The sequence below is a fragment of the Diabrotica undecimpunctata genome, chromosome 1 (assembly GCF_040954645.1).
Source record: "Diabrotica undecimpunctata isolate CICGRU chromosome 1, icDiaUnde3, whole genome shotgun sequence".
Lineage (NCBI taxonomy): Eukaryota > Metazoa > Arthropoda > Insecta > Coleoptera > Chrysomelidae > Diabrotica > Diabrotica undecimpunctata.
Genome location: NC_092803.1, coordinates 140,685,759 through 140,702,492, shown reverse-complemented (window position 1 = coordinate 140,702,492; position 16,734 = coordinate 140,685,759). Strand labels below are relative to the sequence as shown.

The window sequence follows — 16,734 nt, the reverse complement described above, 5'->3', positions numbered from 1 at the left end:
TAGTCAACACGTAGAAAAATAAAACGTAGAATAGGAAAGAAGAAGAAGTAGAGGTTGCGCCGGTTGGGACTGGGAAAATTTTACCGACCGTGGGAAAAAACGGCATCCTTTCTTTCATCTTCTTCTTTTCGGCAGGTTATCTGTTTTTTTTTTGTGTCACATTGTTTTTTCACTAATTAAACGTCCACTGCTTGGCATGGGAACCCTTTATTTTATACACTGCTACATATAAGCTTGCGTTCCTTAGCTCGACACAGATCTTTCGTCCAGTACTCTACATAGGTCTACGACTATTTTCTCCAGTGCTGTACATAGTTCTACGATTATTTCCTCCAGTGCTCTATATAGGCTACGATTTTTCGAGTAGATTTTGGTATTTAAACTTAACTTACGCCGACCCTGTTCGAAAGTCCATGGAAACGATACGTCAGTCGTGTAGCCGACACGTGCTGATTTCAGTTACCATGGAACAGTTACCATGGAACATGGAGCAGAGTTTTATTTTCTGATGGGGGTCAAATGTGCTTGTATAACAATGACAAAAGACGACGCGTCTATCGGAGGCCCGGAAAACGATTTGCTCAGTACTGCAGTGTTGAAACAGTGAGCTATGGAGGTGGTTCGTGTATGTTTTGGTGTGGTATATCTTTAGAAGGAAAAACAGAGCTTGTGTTCGTGTCCGATGGTGGTCACGGAGGGGGTTTGATAGCGGATAGTTACATTACGGATATTCTCCAAGACCATGTTGTTCCTGTATATTAATTAATTTTTAGATTCCTTAGATTATTTTAGACATTTTATGAATACAATGTACTATACCTATCTTTTACTATTTCGGAAATATTAAGTAAAATGCAAAATTTACATTTAGAAAAGAAAATTATCTATTTGCCGAAAGTCGCTACAACATATTCAAAAACTTCTAAATAATACAAATCTAAACAATAATGTCAATGTAGGAGATGTTCAAAATGCTCCCCACGAACATCTTGGCAACACCCTAACCGTGAATAGAAATTTCTTTTAACGTTACTTAACATCTCAGATGTGATCGATCTAATCGCAAGCGTTATTCGTCTTCGTAAGTCAGTTAAGTCAGTGAGTTTAGTTTTGTATACAATACTTTTCACATATCCCCATAAGAAAAAGTTTAATGGTGTCAAATCAAGGGATTCTGGTGGCCATTTCATCGATTATCGCCTCCCTATCCACCGATTTGGAAATATTTGGTTGAGGTACTGTCGGAGATGGATTTGGTAGTGGGGTGATGCTCCATCTTGTTGAAACCATATCATGTTCGCTGAAACTTGTGGGTTTCCTGGATCGGGATACAAGTTGGCCAACATTGTCACTACATTATTTTGGAGCAATACTAAATAATTGCCGCCATTACAATTGCCATCTATAAAAAAGGGACGTATGATCTGATCTTCAATGATTACTGCACACACGTTAACCTTCTCAGGGTATTGAGTATTGCCTTCTCTCATCCAGTGAGGATTTTCCCTAGACCAATAGCGCAATTTTGCCGATTAGCATGACCGTGGAGAATAAAGTTGCACTCATCAGAAAACAAAACACGTTTGGATCACATTGCTGTCTAACATTGCTATTATTTGTTCACAAAAATAGGTTCTCCTGTTAAAATCATCTTCAATGAGCTCCTGAGTGTGTATAATTTTATAGGGATGCATTTTGTTTTCTTGTAATATTCGAATAACCGATGAATAGCTAATATCGAGTACTGGGGCTGCTTTTCGAACCGATGTATGTGGGTGTTCCTCAAACTCAAGCATAACAGCCAATTTGGTATTCTTACTTATTGCATTGGCAGCTTCTTTTTTTACCTTCCTAACATGGCTCAGCTCGTGGAATTGCATCTCTATTTTACTAATTGTCTCTTGAGATATGTGCGGCAAATCAGGAAATGCTTCGTGAAATAAACGAGCTACTTCCATTTGCGTCCGTGTCTTATCTTCATAGTCAATCATCTGTATTATTGTAATTTTGTGCATTTCTGTAAATGAACCATTTTTCTGGCTTGCGGTTAATGAAATTCAAACGACTATAGCACTGACAACTACTTCTGTTACGGAACAATAAAACTTTGGCGTTTTAAACCAAAGTACCCAAACAATTTTTTGTTTCACGACCACCTATTTAAATTAGAGTTATTCGTTTTTTGTTGGTTTTATTGAGAATTATAATACATGATAATTTATCGGGAGTCACTAAAATTAAGAAATTTTAGATTTGCATATAAGCTTAATTAATTTGTATTGATAATTGTGGATGTATGATTTGATGGATGTTTGAGATTTTTATTGTAATCATTGTATATGGTATATTTATGTTTATTCAAAATTTTTACTTTTAATATTTGATTGGTTTTTTTAATATAACATTTACTTTGTAAGTCATAATTGTACTGTAATTTTATTTTCCTATTGCCTATCTTTTTTTGCTCAAAGGCAACTAGCAAAAAATACTTTGAAGCCACGTTTTGTTTTTAATAAGTAAAAGAGCCCTGAGGTATCATATTAATTTGTTAAAAAAATAAATATTATAAACATACAGTTTGAGCAACTCACAACAATATATATAGTATATATATATATATATATATATATATATATATATATATATATATGTATATATGTATATATATATATATATATATATATATTAAATTAAATGGCCAATTATATGGCCTAGGAGGACAAATTCGTTAAACTTCCCGTGCTCGAATCGGTATCAATAAAGTGTTATGATCATTTCGGCCTATCCCAGCCTCATCAGACACTTAGGCTGATACAAGTGTCTGATGAGGCTGGGATAGGCCGAAATGATCATAACACTTTATTGATACCGATTCGAGCACGGGAAGTTTAACGAATTTGTCCTCCTAGGCCATATAATTGGCCATTTAATTTAATAAAGCGATAGCGGCTTTCGCTAAAAGATTTTATCTTTTACATATTTATATATATATATATATATATATATATATATATATATATATAAAGTAGTCCAAAATATATATATATATATATATATATATATATATATATATATAGTATATATATTTATGTATATGTATATATATATGTATATATATATATATATATATATATATGTATATATATATACAGTATACTCCCTCTGTAACGAACACGGTTATTACGAGGTTTCGCTTATAACGAGATACTTTAGATGTCCCGTGAAATTTCTATTGAACTATAACCGTCTATAATGAGGCAAATTTGGTTATAACGAGAGAGAATAAGATCCAAAAACGTGTTTTTTACGTTTTTGGTCGGGTCGTGGCTATAAATAAATACCTTTTCAAACAGCCCCTCAATAAACTTAACTGCAGCCCGCAATAAACTTCTTTACAATGAATAAATACAACTGTTTCACATCTTTAGAAAATATGATAGAATGATACTGGACCATTTAAAGCAGTTAAAAATGACAGAGTTCTTAAAATTGCAGAAGCAATAGTTTATGTTATCCTTGAAAATACGCTTTATACATTATGTAGTTGGAAAAAAATATAAGTACAGATTTTTTGTTTTAACGTATATCATTGATAATAAAAGTAAACAACTCTTTTATGTTTTAATATATTTCATTGACAATAAAAGTAAATAACTTTTTTTCAAAAACGCCATTCAAACAATATTTATTAGCATCTTATATTGCTCCGAATGGCTTCACTATAGGAAGTTAATAGTTTAGAAAACTAAAGATTCATATGTATGCACAGTATTATTATTGTCTGATATAACGAGATCGGCTTATAACGAGGTAATTAGTTTGTCATTTCAGTTCTCGTTATAGAGGGAGTCTACTGTATATATATATATATATATATATATATATATATATATATATATATATATGTATATTTTATAAAAAGTGAGATGCCACAAGGAAACAAACACGCCTGAATGTTCTATTTCAAGTGAAAATTATAAGAATCCTATTCAATAGATCTAGGTTGAGCGAGCTACTGTTGCGTCTCATGAATTTTTTTATGAATTAATATTGTCGCTCCTATTTAATTAAGTCTTTTCCTCTTTTTTTCAACTTTTTTCGCATAATTTACTTTTTATGTACTATGTAGAAATCGTAATAAAAATGGTAGAATAGAATTAAATGTTACGGTTGATTTTCTTTATCACTGGTTTTACTTATAATAGCGTCTATTGTACTGTTATTTAATATAATAAAAATAATTTTAATTATTGTTGTTAAATTTTATATCTAATTTTCAATTTCTCATTTTATTACAAAATACTATGGATATTTCCTCAAAAAATGAGATCTGTCCGCACACTTCATTTTGAAGAAGAAGTTTATTGATTCAAAAATAGGGAAAACCCTAATACATACAAAATTAATCAATTTATAACATTCATATATGATAAAAATAACATTATTATTAATCAAATTGGCGATTTTTTGAAAAAAATGAAATTGTATGCTATACGTTGGACATTTTTTTCTAATTAAAAAGTTGCAGTGTTGCCAAAACTTTTAGGCGGGTGTTGCTACTAGACTGCCGATATACGAGTCATTCGAATCAGAGCCATATTCGGCACTGTGTAGATGTAGTTCACTTAATTTTACTAATAAGCGGATACGTATGAATACAGAATAATGCATTATAAATACTTGTTTCTTTAATAGACATAGGTATGTAATTATTAGAGGTCTGATAAAAATGGTTAAATTTTACTATTGTTTAACATTATATGTTTATTAATGCTTTATATAAGATTGAACTAAAAGATGAAAAAAATAAATGCAGCTTTTAGTTTATTTTCATGGAAATAATAACAGTAATTACTTACATAAAAATGTTTCCTTGTATATTACATGTATTCCTCTTAAAAAGGATGTTATATTATTTGAAATTTTTCGCACTATTGCCTAATGTTCTCTTTTTGCCGAACTATCGCTTTGTGTCCGTCGATTTTCACACTATGTATCATATAATTTACTCACTGCATAATCACATCATCCTTTCCTTGTCTATCATCGCTATTACTGTCATCGCTATTACTTTTATCGCTATTGATGTCATCGCTATTACTGTCATCGCTATCACTCTCATCGCTATCACTCAACCGTCACATTTATTACCACAAGATCAATATCGTTCATCAACCCGTCAATTACCCAAAATTTTTGCTCTTCTTTAATAGCAAGTTTACAATAGTTTTTCCAGTTGCCCACTGGTACTACACCAAATGTATTTCTTATTAATTGTTTCATTGCGGCGGTCTTAAACTTTGTGTTTTGTTGGGCAATATACCTTTTAACTTGAATACATACCTTTTCAATTGGATTCACTTCACAATGGAATAGAGGTTGTCTCAGAATGGCAACTTTTTTCTCTTTGCACATCTCGTCGATTTTGTAGTTTATGTATTCTTCTTTGAATGTGTTTCCGACTTCCATAAGCTCTGATTTTAAATAATCTTCTTCAAAAAAGAAATTTTTCTCCAGCAACCATGTTTCAATTTGTTCTTTATTAAACGCATGTGTTGAAATCACTTCTTCTCTCGTTGAACGGTACGAGGCGTTGTCCATCACCACAACAGTTTTCTCTGAGAGATTAGAAAGCAGCTTTTCCTTAAACCATTGTTCAAATATAGATATAAATATCCATCTCATCATGATAGTCCGCTGAGTTTTTTTTAGCTAAAAACCAAAAATCGGCACATTCCACAAAGCTCAATTCACTACTATAACAAATGGCAGGCCTTGTTGTGTCGGCTGTTTTATGCCTGTTGACAACCCCTTAACAAACGCATCTCTAGCTGAAGTCACTGAGAGGTCCTTTCATTCTTTGGAAACACTATGTCCGAGATTCACCCAAGTTTCATCCAAATAGTCGACGGCGCCTTCATTTCAGAAAATCGGACCGTTCCATCATGGCCGACTTTGTTTCTCGTTTGCAAAAAACAAAGTTCATTTCATCTAGTAATCTCCACATTGTTGTGCGTTACATGTTTGCTAAATCTTTGTCTTTTTTAAGCAGTGCAAATACTTTGTTCAATGTCGGCGGTAAATGTTTAAAGAAAAACTATGCACGATGACGCGGAACCTCATATGAACTACTGCGTTGTAAGTGAACTTTCTGCTGTTCACTCTATTTTTGGTACGTTTTCTTTTTTTACGTGTTTTAGTCCTCCTTCCGCAGCTCCTTTGCATATTTTAGAAGTAGTACTGGAACCTACTCCCGTCATAGCATTTACTTTATCGATTAAACTTCTAATATTTTCACCACTCTTTAAATTTAGATGATAATTAAATACATTTAAAATAATTTGTTTTACACGGATATTCAATATATTCCCTTGGCTTAATTTTTGAATTTCCATTTTCAATGAATATTAAACTGTGAAGTCAGAATAACTACTAAACAACCACAAAGCCCTGTTATCATTATAGGTACGAGGTACTTAGATAAGTTTGTAATGACCATGATTCTAATGGCGTGTTGTATTCTCGCAGAAAAACAATTAACCTGTCGTTTATATAATCGAAATAATATAAAATAAAATTATCTTTTGTAAATAATATTTATTTAATTAAAACCATTTTCCTAACTTTTCATCTTTTATTTCCGATGGGCACTTTTGGTCAATTACGTTAGAAAATAGTCATTTTAGTGCATTTCTGTGGAAAAGAAAATACAAATGTAACCCTGAATCTTGCTTGTATCGTCCATACGAAATACCTAGCCATTTCTACGTAACGTTCCATTCTTATTACATCCACCTTATTGCCACAGTTATTCCATCTCCTACATTAGGAGAAAATTTTGATGGAACTCCCCCTGATATAACAAGATATATATGTTTTCAAAGAAATGTCGCCCCATATCATTATACCTGCACCAACAAACTGTAGTCTACGGGAGAAGTAACATTAAGCATAGCGTTCTCCAGGTCTTCTCCACACTCTTTGGTGACAATCAGGTGAACATCTCATAAAATTAGACTCGTCTGTAAAGAAAACGTTACTGCAATCTTCCATATCCCAATTTTCATGAACACGAGTTAATTCCAAGCGTTGTCTTCGATGGGCTGCATCCAATAAATGGTTTTTGGACTTTTTCATAAATTATTTGAACGTTTTCAGCTTATTCAGCTGACTCCGTCTTATCTTCCTATGGCCTTACATCAACACTGTCTAGACAGTCGTCTACCGATAGTCCTAAATAGTGAGTATGTGCACATGTTTCATTTTGTTCAGGTAATGTAAAATTTAACTTTCGTAAAATTTTGCTTATCGCTATTGCTTTACGGAACTTTCTGTGTTAATTTATAAAGTGTACAAAAGTGTGATACGGGGTTGGTTGTAACAAAACCTTAAGGCTTATTATAACATGCTGCCCCTAACTTGCCCTGAATCTTTCGAAATTTATGATCTTTGATATAAAAGCGTATTATCTAATTTTTTTCTTCCAAAATAATAATATAATAGAAAATCAGAACGGGAAACTCAAGAAAAATGTTCTTGAGTTCTAATAAAAGTAGCTTATCACAATTCCGTGAAGACGTACAGCTGATTTTGCTCTTTTTTTAACGATCACAAAACTTGGAAAAATAATTTTTGGCCTATAAAATGTTTCTTATACATGTTAGAGAAAATTAGTTCAAATAAAAGTTGTAGATCTTAAAAAGCTCTTTTAACGCGAGCAAATTAAAATAAATAAACATAATTGACTGACATAATTGCAAACAACATTTATTTTTGCAGTAATTTAGTCTAAAGAAATATTCTATTAAACATATATGATATACATTTCACGTAACAGGGTTTTAGACCAGAGTTCTAAAGATTTTCACATGACCTTCGTTAATACAGGTATCTAACAACTGCTGTTGATAAATTTGATGATAACAATAATGTAATAATGAAAATATGCAACAGATTAAATGTCATTTTGTTCTTATAAACAATATATAAACAATGCAAGATCGATATTTATTATTAAATACTAAATGTGAAGACCGGTAAATTGTGTATATGGAAAAGTGACACTATTTTACTGAAAAAGCATAGAAAATTCTTTAAAATGGGGCTTTGTAAAGTTGTTTTTGTTAATTTGTTGTTTAAATATTGCAAAAATAGCTTCAGGGGTTTATTTTTTGAAGATTATTAATAACTTTTCTAAAAATGCACAAAAATCTTTGAGAGACTTTTCGCTTGAGAATATGGGCAACATCACAAATATTCAGCTTTAAAAATTTCAAGAAGTTTCACTTAGAGCAAGAAGAGTTATTGCAAAATTGAAATTGTTATCCTAAAAAGCTTTTTATTTCTGAAGCTATTTTCTTGTGGCATGTTAAACTAATTACTATTTAAATGGGAATAAGCTACAATTAAAGGTGAAAGTACGTTTATTGACGTTTCAATTTCCACTTCGGAAATCGTTCTCAAAATACAAACATTCGTAAATCAATTTACCAATTGTTTTTTATTCTTATAGTGTAGGTGCAAAACAGAATTATTGTAGGTCCATCTTTGGAAGCCTTACTTGCAGTGATCATTTCTTCTCTTAGGGTATAAGTTATGTTAGATAATGCTTTCGTCGAAATAAAAATAATCCCGACTCATCTGCATTAAAATATCGCGGTGAGTATCGCTTCAATAAATTGAGCAGTTTTTCCTTTCAATCAGATACCACTAAGTAATTTTCCGCAGCTGTTTCGTCATATATAAATTTGAAGCAACATTTTGTCGCTTTAAAAATTTCTCAAGCCCAGAAGAACTAGGAGCCTTCATATCAATGCTTAGTTCACTTAAAATTTCTACTGCTTTTCTTTATTATAATATAATTTTACCAGAAATTACCAGATTAATTATAATAATTTTACCAAAAACAATATTATTTTTTAACCCCAATTTACGAAGCAAATCGAAAATAATTTGATTTAATATAGCACCCGAGAAGAAATTACCGAAACATAAGTGAAATAATATATAAATAATTTATAAATAAAATGAAGATAATCGAAACATTCTAAAAGGAGAAAAAGAAATAATAAGGACATAGACGGAGTATTTCGTATTATGTATATAAAAATGCCATGGCCGGTCTGGCAAGACCAACCTGTCACTTCTGGAACAGCTTCATATAAACGACAGGCTAATAAAAAAAGTAAACCAAGAATACCTAAATTACTTTAGCCATAAGAACGGGAACTATGGAACTATTGAAACCTGTGAACCCGTCACTTCTGGAACAGCTTCATATAAACGACAGGCTAATAAAAAAAGTAAACCAAGAATACCTAAATTACTTTAGCCATAAGAACGGGAACTATGGAACTATTGAAAGTAGAAGGAAAGGTAGAAACTGTTTTTGAGAACAGCTTGATAAATAGGTTAACAGATAGCTTCCTCTACAAACTCTTCCAAAATGTAAATTTTTATACACAAGGGTATTTACGCTAGACAATACAAAACATATGTAGGTATCTTAAAAACTCACATGTGCGTCATCAGCAGATGACTGAGGCGATCTTGGCGCTGATAGGCGTGATTAGCATACAACGTGTTAAGTTCCGTAAATTGACAAAAGCCTATCTATCTGAAAGACCATATTATTCAGTGGAAGAGTTTCTTAGCGAATAACTAAGAAATTGCAGTACGTTTATTTGGGTATATATATATATATATATATATATATATATATATATATATATATATATATATATATATATTGATTTATAGTATTATATATATATATATATATATATATATATATATATATATATATATATTGATTTATAGTATCATATATATATATATATATATATATATATATATATATATATATATATATATATATATATATGTAGGTCTAATTAAGTTCTTTTATTATTTGAAGAGGTTAACGTTATAGTAAAATGCAGAGTGTGATCTCGTCTATATATCTCTTGTCCCCTTCGCCCCTGAATCGCGTCTCCCTTATATTGACTTAAGCATATTGTTTAAGTGGTTTCTTGCAGTGGCGTAACTAATGAATAAAACTATGCTAAATACTTATACTAAGAAATATTCCTACATATATATATATATATATATATATATATATATATATATATTTGGGTATCACATGCAGCAACTTAAACTTATTCGTAAACTAGTTCGTCAGGTTTTATTATGCAATTTGCAATTTAGTTAAATTTTGCAATGATTGTATATTTTATTATCTTTTATTTTGCAATATTGACGATTTATGTAATTTTTTTTAATTGTTATTGTTATTTTTTTGACTTTTTGTAAGTTTTGTCCATAAAATTATAGTCCATAAGTACAATTTTCAGTGACAATAAAACATATTTCTATTCTATAATAAGCTACTTAAATATTTATGTAATATAGTTTTAAATTTCCTTGAATCAAGAAATTCCAATATTCAAGAAAAATTAATTTTCTTGAATTATGCTTATTTTTACAATTACTTTTTCTCAAAATCCTAACAAATATTTTCCACTGATTAATTGGTATACACTTTGTATAATTGAATCGGTGAGTTGAAAAAAGTACACATTCCAAAATAGCTATTTTTTTAACAAAAAAAAACTGTTTATCTGTAAAACTAAATATGTTACAGAAAATGTTTCAATTATGTCAAATGAATTTGTGAAAGTAATTTTAAGTTTTTATTTTAAAAATGCAAGTGATCCGTTTTTCGTGCCGTTGAGTGTATATTGTTTATAAGTAAAAAATGACGTTTAATATTTTGCAATATTTTGTTTATTACATATCACCAAATTTATCAAAAGCAGTTGTTAGACACCTGTATCAAAGAGTGTTACGGAAAAGGCTTTTTATTTGCTTATTACTCTAGTCTAGTTGCCAGTTTTTAATATAATAAGTAATTGGATTAAATTATATAAATAAACTGTTAAAGATAACACTTAATCTGAGTTGCCGACTTATAAACATTTTTAGATTCACCACAACTGAAGAAGATTCATGAGAAATTCCTAGAAATTGTAAAAGCAGTACCCATGAAAATAGTAACCTTCGTGGAGACCAAAGCAACAGTTGTAACTGCCATGAAATTCAATTTTTTGTTAGTAAAACCGGATTCAGGTCATCCAGGTATAGGAGAATATTTCGAGATTCCTCAAGATCATCTTGGTATTTGCAAACCTTTAACAAAGTAAGTTTCTAGTGAGTTAAAATATTATTAAAGTATTACAAATACTGACTTGTTAAAGTTTAAGTATACTGTTAATTATACTATGTTATGCTCTACTACTTCTTCTGATGGTGGCATCCCATTGTGTAAGCCATGTATGGAGGTTCCGTAACTATGAGATTCTTCGTTTTCCTCTCGCTCTCTTTCCTATTTTATTTACCCTACACGTATTTTATCCTACACGATTGTAGCTGAAGTAGGGCATATCCTTCTCCTCTCCTCTCATTAGATGACTAAAATATTTTAACTTTCTTTCTGGATAGTAAATATCAGCTCATGTGGTTTCTGTATTTAGCTCAAGAAATGTCCAACAGCCGTCTATACGTCTATATTTCAAAATCTTTGTGCTTATCCTTCGTGACCCACTAATTTTTTTTCGTATCCAGGTGTGTGTGTACAAGAAAATTTATTTAAATATTTATTATAGTTTTATGTATTTTAATAAAGAATCATTAGCTCAAACAAAAAAAAAACTCAAATACTTTTTGAATGAGAAGTATGGAGTTGTTTTTGGTTAACGAAAAACTTCACGTTTCGAGGAAAATATATTAATTTTATCCTCAGGTCCGGTTCGACTTCCAAACGGTTCCTATATTTATTTTTGAGAAAAACCAGTGTTGAAAACCCTGCCTCACACTTATAGGTCGCAACAAAAGGAATTAGAAACTTTAACGCTTTTTCTGCTAAAACTGGGTACTTCTGGCGGTAAGACAGCCAAAAATCTATCAGCGGTATTTTGTCAAATCTGTCTTTGAGTGCCGTATCACACAACAGTTTAATTACTGACTCAATATCTAAATTCGGAAGTCCTTTCTCGGATTCTACGTCCATTGTAAATGGATTCCTTATCCATGATGTGTGGCTGTGGATGAAGGGAAAATATTCCTTCAAATTTGTCCCCAGTCCTAGCACTCCTAGCAAATGTTCCTTGAAAGCCGCTGAAATCTCATTCGGCAATGAATTCACGTTATACTCTTTTTGTATTTCTGTTAGCTTTGTAATTTCTTGCTTCCGCGCGACGTATCCACAAATTAAGTTTTTTTATTGCAGCTTCCACCTTCTCTTGTACTTTAAATACAGTTAAATTGCTACCCTGTAATGTCATATTTAATTTGTTCAAAAAGTCAAAAATATCACAAAGATGGGCTACCTTGATTAAACAATTGACATCTCCAGCCGTTGGTGGATGTTGTTCTAAGAATATTGAAATTTCTTCCTTCGATTCAATAAGTCTTTTTAAAACATTCCCTTTTGATAGCCAACGCACCACGCATTGTAAAAGAAGATGTTCCCATTTATTTGAACAAAGCAGAAAATACTCTTGAGTTCAGTGGGCGAGATTTTGTGAAGTTTATAAATTTTACACACTCTTGCAAAGATTCGGTTAAAAGCAGTGGCATTTTTTTGACAGCTAAAGCCTCTCTGTGGATGCTACAATGCACACAAACACATTCTGGTGCTAGGCTTTGATCCTCGGAAAATGTCCAGTACGAGCACCTGCCATTGCCCAGTCGAGTGCTCCATCGCTCCTTAGTCCCACACATTTATTTCATTTAATTCCATTGTCATTAATGTAGCTATTAATCAGATAAAACATTTCTTTAGCCGTTGTTCTTGTTGACAGAGATTTACAAAAAAAAATCTTCGAGAATAGTATTTTCAAAATCGTATCTTACAAAACACATTAGATTAGCATTGTCTGATATGTCTGTACTTTCATCAACTTGCAAGGAAAAATAGTTACACTCCTTTAAGTTAGTTTCTTCGGCAAAACTATTAATTTCTCGGCAATTGTGTGAGGATAACTGGTTTCAGCAGTTAATTTTGATATTTAATAAGAAGCCAGCACGAGGTTTTCAGATTATACGTTCTGAGAAAAATTCAAAGACAGAGTCTTTTTGCTTTATTTATAAAAGAATCCATTGGCTTACTTCTGTACTCCTGGTCCTTCAATTCCAAATGCCGCTTCAATTTTAAAGGTTTCATGGACTCATTTGAAAGTGCAGCATAACAAATAACACATAATGGTTTGTCATCAGTACCCTTTATAAAACGGAACTGCAAGTAATCTTCAGAATATTGTCGGGTCCAGGACTCCTTCTTCTTTTTTGTAACAGTTGTAGACTGCGCATCGAGCGGCCATTTGTAATTACCACTCGTACTTGCCTTTGGATGGGCAATACTCGACTGTCTATTATTATTGTCGCTCTTAGAACTTGTACTCGACTCCAGATCACTCGACGGTCTGTTTGTGCAAGTTTTGGAACTTGTACTTTGTTTTATAACAAATTTATCCATCGTCAAATTCAACGTAATCAACGTTGAAACAATGTCTCCTATTAATACAAGCCGAATAAGATCAAAAATGATATATGATTAAATTAACAATGTCAAAAAGTTATAAACCTAAGAAACAAAGCAAGATAAGATACACAGAACAAACTTTATAAAATAGTTGCTGTATTAACGCTGGTATGCAGATACGAGATCTGGACAACCACAAAAAGACAAAACAGTACAACATATACAGGGTGTCCCCAAAAATAGTGCGTTCCTTAAAGGTATAGGTGGAAGGCACCATTTAGAGCAAAAAAGTCTTATAACATTTTTTTCTAAATTCAACCGTTTGACCAAAAACGAAAAAACATTTTGGTATGCAAAAATAAATCTGTCAACTACGTGCAGTACGAAAATCTAAACGTAGACAGTCACAACTTTAGTAAACAGATATTTTGGAACAATCGTGTTTAGTGTCACCGCGAAAATGTTTTCGATTCGTGAGTACCATGATATGTGTAACAGTAATTTAGCTGTCCAAATTCATGTCGGGAAGTTATGTATATTGGAATGTCGAAAAACGTTGTTCATACAACATTTAGGGAACAACTGCTATATCCATACCACTATCAAAGAGTACAAGACTTACACCAAGGTGATCTTCCTCTAAGATTAACATTTTGTAGGTAATTTCAAGATAAACTCGTCAGAGAACCTGAATTTCCATATAAAGTGTTAAGGCTGATTTATAAACTTTACGTTGGCGTTGGCGCTGGCGTTCGCCGTTGACCTTGGCGCTGGCTTTATTATACTGCATTTATAAACTTTCGGTTGACGTTGGCGTTAAAGATCATTTCTAACCTTACATTTTTGATTTGGTATTATTAATTTTTGCTTAAAAATTAACACAATGGAAAATGAAAATGCTCAGACTTTGTTAGGTGCAGTGGCACTTATATACGATACTTTGTATTCGAGCAGCACTAAGCCTTCGAAATAAAAGACAACGTTAACACAAAAGGAGGCCCATTAGCAGAACAGAAAGACAAGAGATAATTTTAATTATTATACAAATATAAAAAACTGGGATACATAGCAGTTTTTTAAATATACCAGGCTGCAGGTTCCAGTATTTGAAAAATTACAACAAATGGTAAAACCAAAAATAAATGTAAACTATCGCTCTGATGGAATTTCTAATATATAGGGAATATAAATTAAATTATCTAAACTATTTCACTTTATAAATACAAACATAAACAAATAATTTAGTTTGATTTGTTTGACAAACCTTGTCACTTTTTCGGTATTGCTATTGGCTGCGATGACAAAGATACAGTTTTTTTTATGTTATGCCGGCGAAAGGCAAAAGATAAAGTTTTCATGAGTGACACTAATTTAAGACGTTGTCACGTCAACAAGACAAATGTATTACGTAACAGCTAGACAAATCGTAGTTTTTGTACCGAAAATCGTCCAACCTGAACGATCTTTACAGCTATCACGATACTTTATTAATATTATTTGTATACTACTTCTTGGTAACATTCAGAAATATAAAGCACGTACTACATTGTTTGTTTCATTAGCAATATGTTGATGTTGGTGTCACTTTCTTAATGACCTAAATAAAATTGAATTCAGACTAATCTTTTTCTCCAAACTTGTGTGCCGTACGATGCATTTGTGAGAAAGCAAGCTATAGTGGTCTTATGTACAATGGCTTTGACCTTTTCAAACTTTCTGCGCCATTCCGCTCTATCTCTTGCTTGGATTTTTCATTTGTTAACACCGATCTTCTCAGCATCCTGTATTACGCTATCTATCCACATTAGCTTTGGTATGCCCCGTTTTTGTTCTCAACGGCTGCATTGTTAAAATCCTTCTTATCGATTCCCCTACCTAGAAGTCCTATCCACTATATCTTTGTATAGTCACAGATAAATGGTTTAATTTTTTTCTTTTTTCTTTTCCAGACACTCATTTCTATACCAGAAAGTTGTACACACCTTGAAGGAAGTGATGAAAGAAACTGATCAGAAGCATTCAAATCCAAATACCGATAATGTATATATTAAAGAAAATAAAGATTATGGTATATGCGACATGTCTTAATAAACTATAAAGAATTTAACTGGTGATTTTTTAACAATGTTTTAAATGTAAGATTCATCATACCATTCATTCAAAATGCTTGGTTCGATTTATATACACTAGTTGTTTGCAGCAAAGATAAGAATGGAGAAGGAAGACCTGAACATCATTGGAGTATACGGCCCAGAAAATAACAAGCCTCAAACAACAAGGGAAGCGTTTTATGACCAATTACAACAAGTAGTAGATCAAGTCAGAGGGAAGATGATACTATTGGGGGATTTTAACGCTCGAATAGGCAATCAAGTAATACCCGGAATTAAGCAAAAACATAACGAAGATGACAAAAACGAAAATGGAGAACTGATGATAAACTAAGAATAAACAACACATTTTTTGACCACAAAGACCAACACAAATATACATTTAATATCACCCGTGGACAAAGATATATGATAGATTACGTTGTAACCAACCGAGATATACATCCATCGAAAGTAATCGACGTAAGATGCCTCAATTCAGCAAATGTAGTTAGCGATCATAGCCTACTATTATGTAAAATAAGAATCATCCTGAAATACTTCCCTTCCCCCTCCCCCCCAAGAGAGCGGCGACAATACAAACAAAAATCAAAGTCGAAGCACTAAATACGGAATCCACGGAATACCTATACACGAAAAGAATATCAGAGAAGATCGCTGGGAATGAAATATTAGAACACGATAACATCGAGGAAAGCTGGGAATAACTCAAAAATAACACAATTAATGCAGCAACAGAATTACTTGGAGAGGGGAAAGTAACGAACACTAACATATTAAAAAATAAAACACCATGATTTAGAGAAGAAGTGAAGACAAAATGTGAAGAAAATAAGAAAGCCTTTTTACAATACAGAACACAACAAACACAACCACATAAAACAACTATACATACAACCGCATACAACCACTATAAACGAATCAGAAATGAAACGAATACTTTAGTTAGACAAATAGAAAGGGAACACTGGCAGAACTTCCCAAAACAGATGGAACACGACTTCTACGGAACACAAAAATAAATATGGAGAATGATCAGAGGACAAAGAAAAGAGATGAACGAACTAATAAAAACGAAAT

General features: G+C 31.9%; 1 protein-coding gene across 5 annotated transcripts in view; it reads left to right on the top strand.

The window, feature by feature from the left end:
* The window catches only part of LOC140432305 (protein SERAC1), an 85,575-nt gene extending 69,925 nt beyond the window's left edge, over nucleotides 1-15,650 (top strand). For all 5 annotated transcript variants that reach the window (XM_072520131.1, XM_072520130.1, XM_072520129.1 and 2 more), the window contains 2 exons: nucleotides 10,987-11,200; nucleotides 15,493-15,650. In XM_072520131.1, the coding sequence (XP_072376232.1) occupies nucleotides 10,987-11,200; nucleotides 15,493-15,631 (353 nt within the window). In that variant the 3' untranslated portion in view covers nucleotides 15,632-15,650. The remainder of the gene's footprint in view (nucleotides 1-10,986; nucleotides 11,201-15,492) is intronic.
* The last annotated feature ends 1,084 nt before the right edge of the window (nucleotides 15,651-16,734 follow it).